The sequence below is a fragment of the Centroberyx gerrardi genome, chromosome 9 (genome assembly GCF_048128805.1).
Source record: "Centroberyx gerrardi isolate f3 chromosome 9, fCenGer3.hap1.cur.20231027, whole genome shotgun sequence".
In the NCBI taxonomy this organism is placed as follows: domain Eukaryota; kingdom Metazoa; phylum Chordata; class Actinopteri; order Beryciformes; family Berycidae; genus Centroberyx; species Centroberyx gerrardi.
The window spans coordinates 11,035,102-11,057,796 of record NC_136005.1 but is presented as its reverse complement, the minus strand read 5'-3'; the positions used below and the strand labels follow the sequence as shown (position 1 = coordinate 11,057,796).

Sequence of the window (22,695 nt, the reverse complement as noted above, 5' to 3'; positions counted from 1 at the left end):
GTTTGAGTGAGACACCTTGTTTGGGAAAGTGGGACAGCCATTCATAGACCTACTTAATTTAAAAAAGCTCCTCTTGTATGCAAACAATTAAAAGTCTTTTTGGATATAATGTAATGTTAATATCAAAATATATTTCTTTTCAACAATGCAACAAGCTGTGGCCTATAGTAGCTATATTCAAAATTGAACAAAATGAACCCAATCATGTAGCCTAACAAATGAAGGCAAAACGAATGTAGGCAATTAAATTAAATTCCTGGAATCCATTAAAAGGTTAAAAAGGTGAATGAATTCATCAACATTCATTCAACAAGTAACTTAATGCTGTGCACTGTTTTTAGCTGAAGCGAGTGTCCCACTCTAACTGAAAACCCCTGTCCCACTCAAAGCTATCGGACAGAGTGGAAGTGGGACAGTGCCAAAAAATAATTTTTAACAGTCTTGGGTTTAAAAAATATTTTAAAAATATGCATTAGGCTACTCGGCTATTTGAAACACCACTGAATTTATTTCATTTTAACACTAAAATGAAGTGGTTTAACTGAAACACAGATAGCGTTATCATTTTAGAGTATAGTTTCCATTAGCCAGCATAGTTAGCCTATCATCATGTCCTTCAACCGCAGTCTATTTGAAGTGAGACCTCACCCGGTGTGATGATGTGACGCCAATCAAAACCTTTATTTCTTATTCAGTACAAATCAACAACGCTTCAGTCACAACCTTTCTGAGCATTGCACTCATTTGCTGAAGTGTCCCACTCTCACTGGTGTCCCGCTCCACCTGACCTCACCGCCTACTGATGGAGGCGCATATACTCGGCGATGTAGGTGGCAGTGTCCATCCTGCGGTAGTTGAGCGCGAGCTCCCAGGCCGTCTGTCCGTGTCCGTTGGGCCTGCCGGGGTCCGCGGTGAGTCCGAGCAGCAGTTGAACCACTTCCAGACAGCCCTCCCTGGCGGCCAGGTGCAGCGGCAGGTTACCGTACTCATCCAAGAGATTCACGTCTGCTCCGTGGTCAACCAGCACGCGCACCGTGTCCACGAAACCCTCGCGCGCTGCGTCGTGGGTCACGGTGAGATTGCAGACGGGGTCGCGCATGTTGGGGTTGGCTCCCGCTTTGAGCAAGACTTCGGCGACGGCAGGGTTGCTCAGTTTCACCACCTGTAGAAGAAGAAGAAGAAGAAGAAGAAGCAGAAGAAGAAGAAGAAAATATCAAAATGAGACGATACAGATTTAATCACAAGATAGCCTAAAGCTATTAATTTAGGCCTTAAAGTCTAAACATGCACTAAATGGCTACTACTAGGCCTACTACTACTACTAGGCTAATAGCCTAATAATAATAATAATAATAGTAATAGTAATAATAATAATAGTAATAATAATAGTAATAATAATAATAATAATAGGCCTACTAATGGTAATCCTAACAATAATCCTATTTACAATAGGGTTCGCAGCACTTGGACCCCTAATAATAACAGACTATAGCCATTGCAAACTTATTCCAGTAACACATAGGGCTAATCTGATTTGCCTACACATGACCTACGTATATGTAGCATTTAAAAAGAATCTAGGCCTATATGAATCCATGCAGCCTAATAGCAATAATGTAGTAGCCTAATGATGAATTTTTGCAGTTCAAAACTGCACAGTTCAGTTGGACCCTGCCTGCCTCTATTTCCTCATGCACCACCATTTTGTTATTGAATTTACTGACAGAGCACTAACTGCAGCCAGAACATTCCTATAGTCTTACTTCTTCTTTTGCACAGCAGTAACACTGAAATTGGCTTATTGTTCATTATATCTACTGAATAACTTGTTTTTCTTAGACTAAAATTCCAAATCTATGCTGAAACTATTTTTTTTTTTAATTATGAAACTCAATTGCAAATTAAATAGTAGCCTAAATCAATCAAAGTTAATTTCAGCTTATGATTTTACAGTTTATGGTTTATGGTTTACTGTATAAAAATGTATAAGATTGCCTACACAAAACATAGCCTAGATTTTGTGTAGGCTTAAGTAGAAAGTTAATTTCCAAAATGATTTGGAAAAAGCACAATTTAATCACATTAATATAGGCTATTCATTTATAATAAACTGGCCCATGAAAATAATTAGGTTACAGTCAAAACTTTTCAAAACGATCTTGATCAGATATTTTTAACCTACAGACACCGCCTATATTCCTCCCTGATTATCTAGCCATATCTCTCCATAGATTTCTTCAGTTGAAGTTAGGCTATTTAATACTTAAACATAGACTATTTGACATTTGAAAATTACACATGAACAATTTTGATAATTCCGATTTTCAACACAAAAAGAGAAAGTGTATTTTCATTAGGCTATGTTAACTTCCTATTACAAAGGCTTTGTTACACTGCATGCAGAACAATCTACCAATTTAACACGAACACACTCATTTTAATTTGAAAGATAGTTTACTCAAACCTGCAATGAAGTTCTGCCATATATATTACGTCCATTAACATCTGCTCCATTTCGCAGCAAAAACAACACTTCGGGTAGGTTTCCACTGGCAGAAGCACTGCAGAGCTTGTCAGATTGTGAACCTTCAGCCATTCTTATTAAGAAACAACAAAACAGACGTAAAACAGATATGAGACAAGGCGTTTGCCAGGCTACGTTTGCAAAAGACTATTCCGGAGGCCAGCAGGCCTGTTATACTGTAGCCTAGTACATCCCTGTGAGGCCTCAGAAAGGTGATTGAATTAAACCAGGCTTTAGTCCCACCTCCCTCCTTGCATCATACACTATTTTGTAGGCAGGATTGGCCTATTATAAATGGTAAGAGTTAACCCTCTCAAGCCCAGACCCTTTTTTATCTGCATAAAAATGAAGCTAATGTCAGACCTGCCAAAGGAAAGCCTAAAATAACATCTGCGAAAAAGAAAAAAACTTAAATCCGACATCAATAGTTAAAATGTATCAAAAATGATACATAGGGCTTCAAGGGTTGCAAATCCTGTAAATCCTGTGACTTTATGGGTCTTTAATGTCAAACAAAAACATAGCAATGTTGCGTTTTTCACATAAACTATTATACTTAATACTTTATTTTTACACCATCAAAACTAAAGCAACTACATTAAGCCCCAAACTAAACACTGTGTCTGCCACCCACTCTTCCTGCTCTCCTGTCCCCACTCTGCCTCACTCTGACTCGGGTGCAGCTGCAGTCTGAGTCCCCTGACTTCCATGCGGTTGTTAGTCCGTAGTAAACATGTACTAACAAGTATGCAACTTTCATAACCTTAAAAGTTGCAGGTAAAAAATCTGTTCCACTCTATGACTATCACCCCCCACCCCTCCCCAGCGTATCTATTCTCTGCTACTCATTCACCTCTATGTAGGCCTACTATAATACTTTTGTGTGTGTGTTCTATATACATTTATAAACATCTCTAATCAATTTTAGTCATAGCTACTTTTTGTAGGCTACGTGGATTATGCCCTTAAATTGGGGCATAGTTTTTGGTTTACATCACCTAAAGCCTGATATATCATGTTTGATGCAAGGCACTTCTGAAGACGACAGGACAGCAAAAACTAAATATTTTTCTTTGAAATTCTGCACAGGCATTCTTGCACATCTAATAAGCCTTGTGCATATACTGGAAATCAGAAACTCACATTTTCTATAGTGCACAGAGAACATAGTTTGTGTGTTTACATCCATGATGTCGATAATCGATGAGATAATCATTTTGAGAAGGCAATTCAAAGATGTGATTAGCCTACACAAATCCACCATTATTATATACGAAATAGCATATATTCGTCAGAATCTATTTATCTATTATTAGAATCAGACAAGGTTGTATTTTTTTGGAATTGGTAATCTATTTACCTATTACCATTAAAAGATGTTGTTCAAAAATGACAGTGGGCTTTAGAGGGTTTGTGTTATTATAATATAACAAGAATTCAAAATGTATTCAAATACCTCAAAGAAGTTCAAAAATTATTGGGTATTCCGGACTTTATTGGCTACTCGAGATTTGACATTTCTATCAAATATTAATGATTTCTATTTATTAAGATGATTCCAATACAGTCAGAGAGCTATCCTATTTTCAGCTGGACAATTTAGAGGGTTTTAGCCTATACAAAACTATGCACAACTATTTTGAAACAACAACAAGTACAACAACCACCATTCATAACTAATTAGGCTACTTCTTTTTCAGGATATCAGGATAATTCCGTCCTCATAATTTGTATTTTGTAACCCAGGCCTTAAGATAGCTTTCAACTTTAATAATAATAGCCTAATAATGCATAATAACTTTTACTTCCATGCCAGTTTCGTGCCAAGCAGATTTATACTCACTGGGCAATTTGTCTTCAGTAAAGTCTAAACAATATGGGTATTGGCTATATGGGACCGAATTTACTACGATGTAGATGAATTATTATTATTATTATTTTTTACATTTAACCACCTCCACCGCATGCCACATAATTTGTAGAAGTGCAGTTTACCGACTCTGTGTCTATGGGATGGCCTTACAGTTTAACTCGAAATTTAAGGTGTTCAGTAACCATTTACAGTAAAACGTTCTACCTTTTATTTCTTTACCTAGCATCACATATGCCTAACTGTAGGGACACAACAATAATTCATTGTTGCATCTGCAGGGCACTTTGACTCTGATCCTTGACCTCCTTAATATTATTGGGTTGCTTGTAATGTTTGTGATCTCGGAGTTGAAGCTTATTCTATTATTGCACTAACTCTGGATAGCTTTATGTGCTTGTCTTTCTGTATGGTCCCGTGTCTATTGCAGTTAGCCCTACAGGAGACATAAAGGCTACCGTTTCCCCTCAACAAGAGCGACAGGTAGGCTAAACCTAAAACGCCTAAAATGCAATATAATGTATTCACAACGCCTATGCATATTTTTTGTAATTTCTATTTTGTATAATAACCATGTATAGACAAGGCAAGCTTTTGGTTTTTATGGAAATGTAGGATTGGCATTTGACAAAACTCACGTGAAATGAAATTAAAGCCATAACACAAGCTTTCTTCTCTGTAGCTCTCGATCATCCACATGCCTGAATAAAACGGGCTATGATTTCAGTAAGGACATGCAACTACCGCGCGTCCTTTTCTCCGACGATCTGTAATATGCAAAAGAGAATAAAAAAAAAAAAAACAGACAGAAAGAAAAAAAAAATCCATCTGGCTTTACAGGTTATCAAAAGTACTACGATAACATTCACGCCCACTTCCCGCTCATTTTCAAAAGATGTTGCCAAAATGTAAGTGTGCAAATGACAATCTGTTGCAAAAGCATCCTGTGAAGCCATTCAAACAACCAAAATGGTGCGCGTGACTGCCGAGTAACAGCTGTTTGGCCACAACGCTCAATCACATTCATTCCGAGAAAGCTTGTTTTCATTCTGAAATATACTCCTACCGAGTTAATGATGATCCTCGAGCATTAAACCATTGTCATAACGACGTCCGATCCAATTTCTTTCAAGCTCTATGGATGCCCAAACATAGTTCACTATCTGCTGCCGAAATATCCTCGCCGACATGGCAAAAGATCGTTCATTTGAGGGCTATAGGCACTGGCTTGTAGGATGTCGGCTATTTGGTGCGCAAAATCCCCTGTCAGTTTAATTTTAGTGAATAAATTTTGAAATAGTTACCAGAAACTGTGAGATGAGATGATTGGACAAGAGCTTAGATGAGGCGGGACTGGAGTGCGAAGGGGCTTTAGGAGAGAAACCATTGGTGCAGGCGTGATGCTGCTGCTGCGACGTCTGTGTGTGAATCCCAATGTGCTGCCTGTATTCAGTAAAGCAATACACACAGGTTTCATTCAGGGGAACAGCATCCCACCATGGCATTTTTAATATAATCAGCCAGTCTCTCATTCTGAATCATTCATTATAACTTGCACGCCAACAAACGGGAAGTCCAGCGAATAAGCGAAAGAGGTTTCTCTTATTCTGTCTTCGGCTGTCAGCAACATCCATGTCAGCGGGTTGGGTTGGTTTCCCTTCATCATACCGCCCTCTAGTGTTTTAGAAACATCACAGTGGCCTCTCACCCTCTGCTGCAGCCCTGCTATTACCATACACACTAAAAAAGGTCTTCAGTGTTTTCTGTTCTGTAGTTTAGATTAGTGGTTCCCCAAAGTGGGGTCTATCTGGGGTCCTTGGTAGGTCCCCAGCAGGTTCCCAGCAACATGAATAGTTTAATTTCACTCTTATTACACTCACTAGAAGGAAGCCCCAATAACAGAACCTATAAGGATGTGTATATGGGTGACTGCTTTGATAACAAGTTTCACTCTCCCCACTCTCACCTACAATATAATAATTCTATAGGCCACTAAATTATAACTAACAACAAAACTCTTCTCAGATGGGGTTCCTTGGGACAAAATCATATAAAATGGGAGTCAGTGGTTGAATGCATATCTGTTTGGGGGGTCCTTGCAGTGAATATGTTTGGGAGATCACATTTACTATGTTTTGTATCAATTCCTGGGCTGCTGTTATTAAGGCGCAATGCCGAAGAGTAATTTGGGCAGGGTAAACTGGGCAGGCGAATTAAACTCATTTAGGCACGACACTTTGGGCATATTGATCTGGGAGACAGAAACATAATCGATCGTATTTTTTATTTGTCATTTTTCATGAAAAAGAGAGTAGATAGTGTTTATGTGGAGAAAAGTCAACTGCACAACATCTCATCCATTCTCTTTACTAGAGCTCTTGTTCTCTGGTCCTTTTTTCCCACAATCTGCAGTCACTTTACGTTAGCCGTAAAGCAATGGGCTAGCTGAGAATAATGATAGGAGATAACTGAACACTGTAGTTTACAGAATTGTGATTATCTGAAGCTGGTAGATCCCGATAAAGTTTCGTATTTGCAGTTTGCTAAGCTCTCGCACGTCGCCACGTCTGAGCAAAGTATTTTGTTAATATTCAGTCATCCTCTGTGAGGCGAGAAAGCGACGAGAGCCAGTAGAAGAATTGCTTTTAGCCAGTCATTGCCATGGCCTCCGATAGCGGCGATAGCAACATGGATAGAGAAATGATTTTGGCTGACTTTCAGGTGTGTCTCTCTATGTGTCCCCGTTTTTAGTAGCTAGCAAAGAAATGTAGTTAGGTAAACTGTCTGCTATTGTTGAATTGTCTTGGTGTCAACAACACACATCACCTGACTCACGTCGTAAACAGTAGACATGAGCTGAGCTTTGCTTTCTTTGGCTAGCAAACTAGCTAGCAAATTGACAGCTTGCTAACTGAATCAGAAGACAGTTATTAGCTGTTAGCTAGCTAACTAGGTAACTGTTATGCAAAGCTAATAACCTAGCTAGTGGCATGAATGGTGATTTTTGCCGTTTGTTAGTTTAGTAACTGGGTAGATAACATAGCTAAAATGTGACCCTGCGTTGCTGACGTTAACTGACAACTTGTTTACACACTGCCGTAACCATTTGTGGTTCAAGCTTATATAAGTAGCACCCTAGTTAGTTAGCAACCGTGCTTAATAACAGTACCATTAAAAGGAAACCCACAGAAATTTAAACTTGGAAAATAATATTTAGGCCTCCTCGTTGGCTTCCCCATCATCGACATGTCATTTTAACCCTGTAATGTGAATTAGCTCGTCAAGTTAAATAATAGAAATAAGGATCATAAACCGCTCGTGCAAGCTAACGCGTTGGCTAATTGGCTACCGTTCCAAGGTTAGCTGTTTTGATGTTGTTTAGGTCACACGCTAAACAGACATAAACTATGTTTAGTAACAAGCTATGGATGCCAAGGTCTACAACACTCAAGATGATACGTCTTGTAGCTAGTTGACCAACAAGGGAGACTAAACGGCTAGCAGCAAAGAAACTAACGGTTTATGCCACGAATGAAGATAAGCTTTCAGTTTGTCATTTATGATGATTACCAAGCTCAAGTTCAGGTTAATTTATTTATATAGCCCTTTATCACAAGCATGTCTTAAAGTATTTTACAGAGAATGAGCCTAACTAGATCTAACTGATCAACAATCAGTCGTTGAACAGAATGATGTAAGACAAACACAAGGAAGCAGGACAAAGCACAAGACACTCAATAGCACTTTTTTTTCAAAACATAGCAAGCCTACCTATTCTACATTGCCTAACCTACCCATAGACCCTTGAAGCATACAAGGAAAAACTTCCAAGACAGCGATAGAGTTTTGCAGAAAAGGAGGCACAAGCAGGCACAAACAGTTCAACAATATGAAACATGACAAGCCATGGTGGAATAGATATCTGATAGCAAATGTATCAATTTAAAAGTGTTTGTAATGTTTGTAATGTCAGATGTACAACTAAGCCCACGATTCGCACCACTGTCATGTCATGTCATTTACCAGTACGCAGAATTTGATGTAACTAACTCTGCTATATGTGTGAGCCCCTATGTAGAAACCTAGTTTGGATGTTGGAGGAAAGAGGAGTGGGTGAGAGTGGATTTGTCTTTGGGGTAATCAAGTGGGGACCTCCCACGTCACAGATGTTTTGTGGAGTTAGACCCATGACACCTCCAGATGTCACTACATCCCAAAACCACCTCCCTCCACACCTGCTTGAAATGTCCTGCTCAGCAGTTCAGAAACCGAATTGCACCTACAATTAGTATCTAAATGACCGGCTGACCCGCTTAGCAGGTCAGTAATAGAATTGTACCAATAATCAGGTTAAAGGGACAGCTGATCCTCATAGCTTGAAGCAGCCTGCTCAGCAATCTAGAAACCGAATTGTATCAGCAAACAGTTAGCTTAATTATGCATCACAGTTTTACCTGTAACTGAGAATAGTATATGACTACACACTTCTAATACAATTCCATAGCTATGCCATGATATAGCCTATAACCCATGTCTAAGTCACAAGATGCATTTCAATTGTTTTAAACCACAAGTGGTGTCCTTTCTTTTCAGCTATAGCTACTGGCTGCTCTTTTTCAGTTTCTTCAGAAGCTGCCTTCGTGGCTTAGTGTAACCCCCGACCACGAATTCCCAACTTCTTGAATAAACTAGTAGTGGATGTGGCCACAAATCCATGGCACCCATCTTCTACAGGGTGAAACTAACCTCACTGCTCAGCCGCAGCTGCTACCTCACTATACCTAAGTTTCCTCCTTTCTTATGCCTTATCTACCATTTTTGTGTCTGTAATTTGCTGGCATATATCTACTTTTATTTACCAATTCCAAGCTTCCCCTAACTGCTGTAACCTGTACTTATTGTGTAATAATTCTTTCCTCACTTGTTTGCCTTCATGCACAAAGCCAGTTTAATTCATAGAGCTCACACTCCTAACGGCAAAAATTAATTTCTGTTTGTTTGCACTTGATTGCGCCTGCTCAGGACTCAAGCACTTACGTTCACTTGTACACTTGGTTATGCTGCCAAGTGTATCGTCCTTGGGCAAGACAAACTTTTCATCCTGACAGGATATGCCTGCGTGTTGCTGTTTCTGAAGACAGAGGATATGTGGGTTCTTCACCTAGCCACTGGTTGAGATTTTGGAGTGAAGGTAGCACATCATAGGTTGCCCCGGTCATGAATCTAATCCCAGACATTTCCATATTCCAATGTTTATTTCCAACTAAGCTTCTTCTCTCAACACTTTTCCAGTTCATCCATTGTCGCTGCCTAGCTTAAGAAACTACTTTGGCACACCGTTCCATGTTCTTCTGTCAATGTATTTGCTCCATTACCAGCTTCTTCTTTTCTAATGGTGTTGGTTTGTGCCATGCAGGTTTTCTTGCACCATCACCAAGGCCTCCATGACCCCGTTGCATTTGCCCTACAATATCTCTGTATTTGCTGATTGTTCAACTGCTTCTTTAGGGATACATTTCTGGATCCCTACAGCCTTTTAGCATCAGCTCTGGTCTTATTTATGCACATTTGAATTCCTTTGTTAAATTAGAGGTAACTCGAGGAGCCCCTTTCCATACAGTGCTACACTGCTTAGACATCAAGGGACGCCTTGTCATTTCCTAACGTATGAGCTAATCATTCTCTCTAACCTTCGAAATGAGTGTCACAACTTGTGAGTGAGATTGTGCTTCAGACACATGAGATCGAATATAATCAGAAACTTGGGCTCAGGAAAGTTATTAATACAGTAAGTGTAGTTACTTTAACCTTTAGGAGTTATCCTAAAATGTTAGTGAAAGAGCAGTCTTGCATGTTATGTGATTACTGGAGAGTCTGAACAAGCATTGTGCAAAAGCTATGCCATATGGGACGGATACAGAACTTGTAACAAAAACTGAATCAAAAAATGGACATCAAACAATAGTAAGTTAAACAAGCTTTTGGGCTAGAAAGAGGTAAATGAGTCATCTGATGTGCAAGTTAGTTCTAGAGGGATATAAACAAAATATCAACGTTGTGGTTTGTTGATGTTTTGGAAAGTATCTGAGATGAATAGAGTGAAATGTCTCATACTGACAATGTGTCACACTAGAAGACATTGTGTTTGTGACAATGTGTCACACTGACAGACCAAAGACAGACGGTGCTTGTGGCTTGATCTTTGGGCTTCTGGCTTTATCTGCTTTATTTCACACTTCCATACGTACTATAATTGGAATTGGTGAATCCTGACCCACTTTGCAATGTTGAAATCGCTTTGGTATTCTGAATTCTCCACTCTCCTAACAAGTCAAGTCGAGAGGGCAGAGATCAGAAGAAATTGGTGGCTTTTTATTGATCAGGACTTCACTGACTGTGGGCTGCTGTCCTCTTATTGCTTATCCAAGTAGAGGAGCTGGGCTTGATGGACCTGGAGAGCAGGGTGGCAGATTTCTGGCTCTAAGTAGCACTGAAACTGCTATATGGAGCCAACACTTGCTGGAGAGGACCAGCGTGTGCACTGCTGCGGAGGGCTGGAAGTTTAGGGCTGGACCATCAGCTTTTCTAAATGAAGCAGGCAGAGCACAACGCCACAGATCTCTCAGGAGTTCACACTTCAATCCTGAGGGCCTGGCGCCTGCTGAGGCATACATTTGTGGAGTATATAGTGCCTGGACTGTGGGTTTGGGAGGTGGCTCTCTTCCTTAACTCAGTGTTTCCATTGGATTCGTGCAAAGTTAGTTTTGCCACCTAATGCACTGCCTTATGAGAGGTGGCATCACCAAGCTGGGTCCTCTGCTGTCCTGTCCTGGCAGTAAAACCCCCAGGAGCTTGCCCAAGAGGCTGGAGTGATGTCCCTGAGAGAGGGAGCTAGAGGGGGTAGTTTTGGGGGTGAGGGGGAGGTTCCTGAGTTCCCTGTATTGATCTCTGTATTGAGGGTATCAGCAAAAACTAGGGGCTGGCAGGAGCAAGGGAGGCTGCTGTCCTTTGCTACACTGAGACTGCCGCAGTAAGGCTTTGTATGCAGTTTGTGTTAAGGTCAGTAACCTCCGGGTCTTTAGAGATACCAGTAGCACCCGTGGCAGGAGGCACTGGGTGACGAGGGCATTGTAGAGTAGAGCTTGAATCGGACCCAGACTGATCTGAGCCCGCATTGGGCCAGCCTGATCCCAACAGAGCCTGCACATTAGCAGCATTTTGAAAGCCCGAACCCAAAGAAACCGATTTTTAGTGTGCGCACGCTGCGACCGTCGCCATCTGCCCTGAATGCTGACGCACAGGCTGAAATCATAACGACTTAATTTACTGGTCTGAAGTGGAGTAAAACTACAAGCATACCAGCAGCTATTTTGAGAAAAAAAACATTGCTGTACTAAATTTAAGGTACAAATGCATTAAATTTAAATAAGCCCACATTTAAAGATCAACATGACCTCAATTTTACTGCAGCGGAGAGTCAGTCGAGAGTCAGTCGGTCAGCAGTCTTAACGCTGTAGCCCGACCTGATCAACCCGAGGGAGTGATGAATGATGAAAGAATCAGAGCTCGAACCGGTCCGAACCCTCTGGCTCGGGTCGGGTCCCTTCGGGCTCAGGTATAGATTGTGAACTCCATTGCAAAGTTTAGGGGGAGAGTGCTGAACAAGCTGCCACTTCCTAAGAGGGAAGGGGACCTGCAGTGGAGGATGGGGCCCTGGACCAGGGGTGGGAGATGGTTGTGCTTGTGGATTATCAGAAACCTTTATGTATTTTTTCAATGTCAATGGGTTACATGTGTTTTGAACTTGTTGAGTGCTCTGTGTGAAACACTGGGGGAGACTTTCTGTGTGGGAAGCTTCATTCTTGGGTCATGTCCAATCATATGTTTCATAAAACTGACTGCAGCAAAAGCTCATACAATGTATGTGACCTCATTCTCTGTTCTCATTCTTTTTTTTTTCTTCTCTGTTTCCCTTCTCACAGGCTTGCACTGGAATTGACAACATTGCAGAGGCAATCACTCTGCTAGAGCTTAATAACTGGGATTTAGTGGTAAGTTCATTATCTGTAGGCTTTGGCCTTCGCTCTTTCACAGACAGGCTCAGTCCTTGGAGAGTACGAGTTCATGACTGCCGTTAACATCCTACCATTCACTCTGTGTAGTTATGTAACAGGCACATTATTTCTGTATTCCGCTCAGTCTCTCTAGTTGTTAAACAGACAGCAGCTCACCTGTGCTTCAGTGGCTGTGAGAGAGGATGTGTCCTGCGAGAGGTGTGGGGGAGAAGATGTTTTTCTGATAGAAAGGTGCATTGAGAGAATGAATGTGTCCTGCCATGTTTGTGTTAATGCATGATGAGTTTGAAAAAGAAGAAGCCCTTTACCGTAAAGTGCATATCGGAAGGGGTGCAGTCTATATTTAGATTGGTGCTGTTCAGGGGGCTGGCAGGAGTTCAAAGCAAGCAGCAGCAGTCCAAGCAGTGGCAGGACAGACACCGGGGCCACTGCACCTGTAAATCTGATGACTTGCAGTTCCTCTGCAGTGGCTGGTGGGTTGCGCAAACCTTGACAAAAGAAATCTTTTTGTGTGTGTCTATGTATGGGGTGTGGGTAGAGAGCAGGTTGGGGAACAAAGCATCAAAGCATGGATATCTAATGAACAGTATTGCCAAAAAGAAATGCCTTTCCCCTAGTTACAGTGTTTATATAACCTGTACCCATCTAACCTGTATTGTACAGTACAGCTACATAGTGGCTATAAAAGTAATCACTCTCCTTTTGTAGTTTTAGCTTATTTGCACAGTGGTTATCAATAGAAGCAACATGATAGAAACTCTGATAAAACACTGATTAAAAACACAAAGCAGAGAAACAAATTAGTTATTTTGCAAGTAATTTAGGCTTAATTTAGGCCAGGGGGCTTATAAAAACGTATCACCTCAAAACAAATGAAATAACCAAACAACAAAATAATTAGAAAAATCCCAGGCACGACTGAATTGTAAAAAGACAGCAGAACACAATGCATACAGTGATAAGGGAGATAAAACATCCCTGATGCTGAAAATTAAATTATAGGTGGAGAGAGATATTGTGTGTGTGTGTGTGTGTGTGTGTGTGAGAGAGAGAGAGCTAGAGACAGGGAGAGAGTATGTGTGTAAGTGTTTTAGTGAATATGTGTGTGAAAAAGAAAAGGAGAGAGATAATTTGTAAATTGAGTTACAAAGGCAAAACCCCAAGCATTTTGTCTCATTAGACTGCAGAGTGTCTGGAGATCTGAAAAGGTCTTAACATGGTTTAAATTGTGTTATCTAAACACAACATCTTAAATACAGTTAAATATCACATTTAAAGTCTTTCATTCTCACTGGCATTAAAAAGGTCTTAAAATGTCTTAAATTTAACTTGATGAAACTCATAGACACACTGGACAAGCCTATGTCTATATTTGAAATTGTTGAGAGATGTAGATTCTTTTTATTGGCACATTTCTGTAGGCCAGTGCTTTTAGTATCCATTAACTGTGAAGATCATGAACTTGAATGTCATCCTTTCATGTGCCATGTATATCACATGCTGTGCCAGTACTCTGATGGAGCCAAGCTAACTATAACCGAGTAGCATAGGATATGAAATATTGAGCCATTTTTTTGCTTACATAATTCTTTTTTATACTTTCACTGAATAGAGTATTTAACAGAGAATCCAGACATAAAATCCAGGATAAATGCATTGTGAAATCCTTTTGTAGCACAAAACATATCATTTTACAGCCACTACATGATCAGGCTAGCACAGAACAACTAACTTCAGTTTGCTTTTTCTGCTAATAAAGCGAGGTATAGCGAGTGTTCGAGAGCAATCCATTCAACTGCCAATTCAAACAAAAGCTCAGAACAAACTGACAGCGGTTACTGTCATCTGTTTTGTCTTTTCAGCTCTCTTTGTTTTGAGCAGACCTCCCTCCCTGAATATCCCCTCATTCCCTATCACAGTTGTTTTCTTCTAAATTCCTACAGCCTACAAAAGGCTACACTCTCCTTGTCAGTCTGACAAACGCTACATCATTGCCAAGCAGGGTGGTAAATTCACACGATCCACTAACAAAATGCTGGTCTGTTGTTCTATGTAACCAGTCACCCTGACAGGTACCAGACATCATTTAGAGGTTCTATTCCATTAAAAAAATAAAAAAATAAAATGGTGAAAGGGACAGATTAATTATGTGATTTATTAGCCGCTGTGTCAAGTGGACAAAAAAATGTATTTAACTTGTCAGGGTGGTCCCCAGGATTTTGTGTACTAAATGACTTAAAGGACAGTTCCTGTGTGAATTGAGGTTTTGCTCATTTTCCTTCCCTTTTAATGTTAAAGGATACGGCTGGTGTTTTTAAATAAATGTCTTATCATCAACAAATCCTATGAAAATAACAAAATCAACAATGCGTTTGCTCTACTCCCATTCCTGCTTTCCGACTTCCCACATTCCCTTTTTAGCCTTCAAACTGGAAGTCATTGGCTCCAGTTGTAAGCTAAAAACCTTTAAATAAGCTCACAAAGACATAGTTTCAATTTTAAAAATCGCTAACTGTTACCATGAAAAGTCAGGCTATTGTAGTTATTACCAAATCAAATTCAAATGGGAGCAAATTCTTCATTACGACGGAGGCTATTTTCGGTGCTACAGAACTACTCTTACCTGAGATCGACAACGTGTTTATGGTCGGTTTATTAAGTTGTTTGAGGAAAAAGTCGGCTGGCCCGGTGCATCGCGATGATGAAATATGCTGCCCAGAGCAACGGCATGGCTCTTTGATGTGTTTTTAATCGTTTTTTTTATACAGTGGAGTTCTATGGCTACTGACACATGGCTGTATTGGGCATTGGCTACATGGACGAGACTTGTTAGCAAAACAAATTCATTGCCGATTTTGTTATTTTCATAGAATTTTTTGACCGTAAGAAATGCATTAGAATACATGTTTTTACATGCATGCGCCACGAATAAAGAGATTTTTAAATTAGTTTTGCCATAACTCTCGGGCTCATTCACTCCCATTCAGTTCCAACGGCATAGAAAAACAACTGGAGACTTCTAATTTGGTCGGTAGAGGTAATCCATCACTGTGAATGTGAAGCCAAGTTGCATTAAGTCAAGTCAAGTCAAATTTATTTATATAGCCCTTTATCACAAGCATGTCTCAGAGGACTTTACAGAGAATGTGTCTAGCTAGATCTAACTAAACACAATCAATGGTGAACAAAATTATGTAGGACAAGCAGAGCGAAAAACACAAGGTAGGCAAGAGCAGATTTAGCAAGACAAACAATGTACCTATTCTACATAGCTTAACCTACCCGGCACCCCCAGCCTTAGACCCTAAATGCACACAAGGAAAAACTCCCAATAAAAACCTTAGCAGGAAAACTTGGCAAAAACCTTGGGCGAGCTGAGGCAAATAGGGATCCCCCCCAGGACGGCTTAGTGTGCAATAGATGCCGGGCAAAACATTGACAGAGTCATGGGCAACAATAATGACAGGAGAAAACAGAGAGAGATAAAAAGAAGAAGAAGCGGCATGCGGCGATGAGAGGGGGCTGACGCCAGCGCTAAAAATTCAGTGAAGCGAGGGCAGCAGTCGGAATTCAGCGTCCAGGTGGGAACAGCGGCAGGGAAGAGCAAGGCCAGCACTGACGACGAAAAGCCAGGGCAGCACCCGTCACTGCCAGGTAGAACACTGCAGTGGAGTCAGAGAAGAGGAGAGAGAGGAAGCCGTGTACACACACACACACAACACACCCACACACACACACGTACAGAGGAAGGGGAGAAAACAGCTGCACACAGAACACACAGGGTCAGAGACACGATAGGTGGGAGCAGCATCAGGGATGGGACCGAGGCCGGCGCCGATGACCACTGCACTGCCCCGGAGTCTGAAAAGGGGAGAGAGGAAGGGGAGAAAACAGCAGCAACAGAACACACGGGAGACACGTTAGGTGGGAGCAGGACCAAGGCCGGCGCCGACGACCGCCAGGCCGGAGCAACACCTGTCCACTGGCAGGTGGAACACTGGACCGTAGTCTGGGCAAGGGGAGAGAAGACAGCTGTGCACAGAACACACGGAGTCAGAGCACGTTGGGTGGGAGCAGCAGCAGGGATGGGACTAAGGCATGCACTCGCGACCATTGCACTGCACCGGAGTCTGAGAAAGGGGGGAGAGACAGGTGCACACAAAGACAACGAACACACGGATAGAGAAACATCCAGGTGGGAGCAGCATCAGGGATGGGACTACGGCCAGCACCGATGACTGTCAGAGCCGGGGCAGTACCCGTCTGCTGACAGCTAGAACACTGCACTGGAATCTGAGAAAGGGTGGAGAAAACCAGCCGCACACACACAGAGCTGTGCAGAGGCAGCACAAAACCCAGACGTATTTGGGCACAGACACGCTCATACAGACATCAGATAGAAAGTGATTAGACACAGCGTAACCAGGAGGCAGCCCTATGCTATGTTCCCAACGGCAAATTTCTATATAAATACTGTCTAGGCTAGGGTAAGAGAATAGACTGTGTCGAGCCCAAGCCAATGGTGCTAAGGTAGGTCGTATGATTGCGAGAATAAATAGGTTTTGAGTCTAGATTTGAAGATTTCGACAGAATTAGCTTCCCTGACTGTAAGAGGTAGCTGGTTCCAGAGATAGGGAGCTCAGTAGGAGAACGCTCTACTGCCTGCTGATTTTTTCTTGATTCTAGGGGCAATAAGGTAGCCAGCATCCTGTGATCGGAGGGCACGAGGGGGAATATAAGGGATGATGAGTTCGGATAGATATGATGGTGCAAGCCCATGTAACGATTTATAAGCTAACAGAAGCACCTTAAAGTCAGATCTGGCTTGAATTGGGAGCCAGTGAAGGGAGGTTAGGATTAGAGTAATGTGGTCAAATTTTCTAGTTCTGGTTAGTATTCTGGCGGCAGCATTTTGCACGAGTTGTAGTTTTTTAATACTGCAGTTAGGTAGGCCAGAGAGTAAGACATTACAATAATCGAGTCTTGATGAAACAAAAGCGTGTATTAAAGTTTCAGCATCCGTCGTATTTAGCAGGGAGCGAATTTTCCAGATATTGCGAAGGTGGAAAAATGCTATCCTAGTGATTTCCTTAATGTGAGCATCGAATGAGAGAGCTGAGTCAAAAGTAACGCCAAGGTTTTTAACTGTGGGACTCTGGGTAATTAAGCAGTCCCCAAAGTTTAGAGTAAGGTCTGCAACAAGAGGCAGTTGGGTTTTTGGGCCAACAACTAGCATCTCAGTTTTGTTGGCATTTAATCGCAAGAAGTTTTGTGACATCGATTAGGCATAATTCTAGGTTTGTAAGTTGTGAACGGTCGTCAGGTCTAATTGGTATGTAAATTTGAGTATCGTCCGCATAACAGTGAAATTGAATACCGTAGCTGCGGAAAATTTCACCAAGAGGTAGCATGTAAATGGAGAAAAGCAAAGGCCCCAGCACAGAGCTCTGCGGTACGCCAAAGTTAACTTTAGAGTAATCAGATATAGTATTTTTATGTGAGACACAATGCGTTCTATCAGATAGGTAGGAATTTAACCAGGAAAGCGCAGAGTCGCAGATGCCAATGTAGCAGGCTAGGCGGTTTAAGAGGATATTATGATCGACTGTATCGAATGCCGCACTCAAATCAAGTACGATAAGAACAGAAGAAGAGTTGGAATCTGAGGCGAGGAATAGGTTGTTTACCACTTTTGTGAGAGCAGTCTCAGTGCTATGGAGAGACCTAAAGCCAGATTGAAAGGGTTTGAAGAGACTATTACACGAGAGGTAGTCGGTTAGTTGGGTAGAAACTATTCTTTCCAAGACTTTAGAGAGGAAGGCAAGGGCGTAGGTTTGATTTTGACATTGGTAGGGACACAAATGGGGGAGGTCCGGAGGGGATGTAACCCCCACTGGAAGCTGAGGCGTTTTGCATTTATGATAGACTTCTGACCGCCATTTCATGTCATCTAGATCAGTGATTCTCAACCTTTTTCATATCGAGGACCCCTAGTTTAGTCCACATTAGAGCCATGGACCCCCATTTGATGAGATTTTGTCTCTCGGACCCAAATCTGAGAATACTTTTATTGTTAGATATGATTTTGATCCAGAATCCCATGACTGTCTGTATTGTAGGTAAAGAGATAACAGTGAAACTAAGATCAAAATAGTCATTCTTCTACATTCTGTAATTGTGTTAACTATTTGTAAATTAAATAATGCTGAAGTTTAACAATTCATCAATTTGCTGGGGACCCCCTGGAACCCCCTCAAGGACCGCTGGTGGTCCCCGGACCCCACGTTGAGAACCACTGATCTAGATAGTTATGGTAGCCAATACACTCATTAACAGACACACAGACACAGGGGTGTAGCACATTAATGAATCCTTTACTCAAATTTGCCAGCTGAATGGGACTTTGAAGAGCACATTTTGTTTTAAGGCAGGTACTGTAGTACTGTTGCCTATTCAAACCAACGATCTGTATTTACATTTAAAATAATAATAATAATAATAATAATAATAATAATAATAAGATATTGTAAACTATATCCAAACCCTACATACAAACAGCTGAGTGTCCACTGCCTTGCTCCTATTTGAAGGAGCCAAACACATGCCTACGCCTGTCATTAACAGAGATGAACTGTTGGCATATTTGGTTTACATCAGTGTTGTCCAGTGTGGCAACATCAGCATTGTTCAATCTCACTTGTGACATGTAGGCTACTTACGGTCGTCACTCGTCACAAACACACGCGACACGGTACTTAAATAAACTAACTTTAATGGCTAAACACAACTGTTACTAATATAAAATAGGATGGAGTCTTCACTCGCATGCTCGCCGGTAGGCGGAGCTTTGGCTCTTCTTGCCCACAGCATTTCATACGTTAGCAAGAAATGGCAAAGCCAATCAGCGATTTTTGGGGGGGGTTAGGGAGGCGGTGTGACGCCAATTTTTATCCGGGTGACGCAATAACATTCTAAAACAGCTGTTATACTAAAGTTTCGTTACAGCGTCCGTTGCTATGCCGACACGGGACACCGATGCACTACACCAATGCAGCGGGACTCGTAGCAGAGAACGCGATCTGTTAACATTGACTAGACTCTGACGGACAAAACAACGTTTATTGTCAATCAAAATAATTGCTAGGGACATTTCAGAGTCGCTTGATATTGGTAGGGACACGTCCCTACCCAATTCTACGCCCTTGGAGGAAGGGGAGATTGGAGATTGGTCTAAAGTTATTGAGAACATCAGGATCGAGGTTAGATTTTTTTGAGCAGAAGTTTAATTACAGCTGATTTGAAGGACGAGGGCACAACGCCAGAGGAGAGAGAGGTGTTAATGATGTTGAGTAGGGAGGGACCTAATATTGGGAGATGTTCCTTAACCAATTTAGCGGGAAGAGGGTCAGATAAGCTGGTTGTAGAATTAGAGGAAAGTACTAATTTAGAGAAGGTGTCTAAGGAGACAGTCTCAAATTGCGAGAGTACGGTGGTGGTCTCTATTGCACCTAATGCACGATTAGGAGAGGGATCAACGCCCTCGGTGGGTAAAGAATTGCTAATCTCATCTCTAATACAGTCAATTTTGTGATTAAAGAAATTAAGAAAGTAATTTGCAGTAAATGGAGAGCTCGCTACAGGGGAGGGTGTGCGAGTAAGTTTTGCTACCGTGTCAAATAGAAACTTCGGGTTATCTTTATTAGCGTTAATAAGATCTGAGAAGTAGGAGGCCCTAGCGGCGTAGAGCGTACGCTTGTAAATCATTAGGCTATTGCTCCATGCTAGCTGAAAGACCTCAAGTTTGGATGAGCGCCATTTGCGTTCCAGCTTCCTACACGCCTGTTTTTGTGCACGAGTTTCATCAGTAAACCAAGGCAACGGTTTCTTTAGACGGCGGGTCTTTATGAGTAGGGGCGCAACAGAGTCAGGCGAGTCAAGTAGAATAGAGTTAAAGTTATCTGTGAACTTGTCGAGGGAGCCGATTCGTTCTGGGAGAGAGGCAAGAGTTTTAGGTAGGAGATCAGCCAGTTTTGTAGTTGTGGAAGTATCTGTACGGCGGATGCTGTAGGTATCAACTAGATTTGAATGCTGACAGGGCAGAACAATTTGAAATTTAATGAGATAATGATCAGATAAAGCCGGTGGATACGGCAAAACTACTAAATCTGAAACGTTAATACCACGAGCGAGGACCAGATCAAGAGTATTGTCATTAGAATGGGTCTGTTCGTGAACCAACCGAGTAAAGCCAAAAGTGTCAATTAGGGACGACAAAGCTTTGTCAAGTGGATTAGTTTTACAATTTAGATGAATATTGAAATCACCGATAATTAGGATGTAATAATTAGGACCATTCCTATCTTCAACCGACCTAGAGAAGGTCATGCATACCTTTATCTTCTCCTCTCTACTCCTCCCTCAGTCAAAAGTCCCTCTCACGCCTCCAGCTCATACAGAATACAGCTGCCAAACGTAGAGATCACATCACTCCAATCCTTGCTTCCCTCCACTGGTTACCTGTCACTTTCAGAATTGATTTCAAGATTCTTCTGATCACTTTTGAAGCTTGTCTAAGTCTGGCGCCTACCTACATTTCAGAGCTGTTAACCCCATATGAGCCAGGCCCGAGCTCTGCTGGTCGTTCCTCAAGCTAGACTGAAACTAATGGGTACCGGGCTTTTGCCATTAGAGCCCCCGCACTGTGGAATGGCCTGCCAATGGAAATTAGGCTAGCTAATTCTGTGTCTTCTTTCAAATCACCTCTCAAGACACACTTCTACAGACTGGCCTTAATGTAATTGTTTTATTTTGTTTTAAATCTTGTGTTTTTGCCCTGTGCTTTCTATTACTGTCTGTCTTTTTTACTATTGTCTGTCTTCTGTATTACTGTCCGTATTTTTGAGTTGTTTCTCTTGTTTTCTGGAAACTCTATTTTTAGAAAGGTGCTATACAAGTAAAGATTACTATTATTGTTAGGGGAATGAGGCTGTCTTTGAAATTCCTGATGTATTTGCCATTTTTTTCATGCTGTTGTGTACTCATGATGTTAAATGTACTTTGAGCTTTATTGATCCCAGGGCAAAATCAGTTAGCAGTAGCAAGGAATTGGACATACAATTAATAAAACATGAGCATTGCATAATTATGTTGTGTTGGGTTCTGTCATGAATTATATTCTTTGAATTTCCATTGTCATTACAGGCAGCCATCAACGGAGTCATACCACAGGAGAATGGGATCTTGCAAAGGTAAAACAATGTTGCCACACATTCACTGTAAATCATAGACAAACTTATAACGCTGCCTGAGGTCGTGCATGATTATCTATCTTTGGAAAAAAGGTTTGTTTATCTTATTACAAGAGAGATTATTGAGTTGTGTCTGTACATCAGTCTGTCTGTGATCAACAGGTAATAAAATAAGACACGGGGTCAAAGATGTATTCAGCTGTTTCCTAGCAACAGGATGTTCCTATGAGACTAAAGCAACAATTCTAAGGCAACACCTTAAGCAATGTTGCCCATCAGTTTCCCAAAACGCTGCCCAATGTATTGCTGCCCTTAGACTCTGTTGTTGCAGGTCTAGACTAAAGTATTAGCCCAAATTTTAGAAGATCAAAGTAACAAGCGGTCAAAATTAACAGACAATATTCCTGTCCTGCTAGAATGATCATGTAAAAGAGAAGTGCAAGGAAAGAATTAAGAGCTAAAGCGAGGTAGAAGGAATGTTTTTATTAGTAGAGATATGATTCAGTGAGGAAAGAGTGATGTGAGATACTTCTTGTAAAGATCGTTTCGGCCTCACAGAAGTATACCACCACAGTATACCACATAAAGTAACCTACAACCAAAGAAGGGAATATGAAAACAAAGGTGTCATTGTGTGAGTAGGAAGTTGAACTCCTCTCCTTAGTGATGGTGCTTGCAATGTAGGATTTAAGTTTCAGGCTATCTCTGCATGTGTCCTTTAGCCTGGCTACTTGTTGATTTACTACTTGATTTGTGCTGAACATGTGAGTGCAAATTTTTCGTGTCTCCATGGTGAGATGTTCAGTCTTGAATATGACTCGTCGATTGAATTTTAAAGGTTGGGTGTCCAACAAATATCACTGGGTGACACTAACTATGTGTCATGAAGAGGGAAATAGAGTAGATGTTACTGGGCTGTGTGGAGGTTATTGTTTCTGCTGTGTTTTCTATTCTGCTGTTGAAGAGTGGAATAATAAA

The 22,695-nt window shown here is 41.3% G+C and overlaps 2 protein-coding genes across 5 annotated transcripts in view; one reads left to right on the top strand and one right to left on the bottom strand.

Moving 5' to 3' along the window:
• Positions 1-619: 619 nt before the first annotated feature.
• On the bottom strand, positions 620-5,655 carry cdkn2c (cyclin-dependent kinase inhibitor 2C (p18, inhibits CDK4)). 3 transcript variants are annotated; one of them, XM_071921826.2, is made up of 3 exons: positions 5,461-5,655; positions 2,465-2,597; positions 620-1,162 (listed from the first exon to the last, which is right to left on the bottom strand). In XM_071921826.2, the coding sequence occupies exons 2-3, from the start codon at positions 2,594-2,596 to the stop codon at positions 797-799; spliced, it is 498 nt and encodes a 165-aa protein (XP_071777927.2). In that variant the 5' UTR covers position 2,597; positions 5,461-5,655; the 3' UTR covers positions 620-796. The 3 variants fall into 3 exon arrangements, with proteins under 3 accessions (XP_071777927.2, XP_071777925.2, XP_071777926.2); XM_071921824.2 differs by lacking the exon at positions 5,461-5,655 and adding an exon at positions 5,033-5,270 and having other exon boundaries at positions 621-1,162; XM_071921825.2 differs by lacking the exon at positions 5,461-5,655 and having other exon boundaries at positions 621-1,162; positions 2,465-2,606.
• A 1,190-nt stretch (positions 5,656-6,845) lies between these two features.
• faf1 (Fas (TNFRSF6) associated factor 1) overlaps positions 6,846-22,695 on the top strand; it is a 75,431-nt gene continuing 59,581 nt past the window's right edge. Inside the window, exons 1-3 of one of the 2 annotated variants that reach the window (XM_071921805.2) lie at positions 6,846-7,115; positions 12,377-12,445; positions 21,671-21,717. In XM_071921805.2, the coding sequence (XP_071777906.1) occupies positions 7,056-7,115; positions 12,377-12,445; positions 21,671-21,717 (176 nt within the window). In that variant the 5' untranslated portion in view covers positions 6,846-7,055. Of the gene's footprint in view, positions 7,116-10,243; positions 10,359-12,376; positions 12,446-21,670; positions 21,718-22,695 lie in introns of those variants that run through there. The other variant, XM_078285696.1, reaches the window with a different exon arrangement.

Bases quoted from the DNA above. Each gene is read 5' to 3' on its own strand.
- cdkn2c (XM_071921826.2), bottom strand. From the start codon at position 2,596: ATGGCTGAAGGTTCACAATCTGACAAGCTCTGCAGTGCTTCTGCCAGT. The intron at 1,163-2,464 runs GTTTGAGTAAAC...CTTCTTCTACAG, and splicing joins ATGGCAGAACTTCATTGCAG to GTGGTGAAACTGAGCAACCC.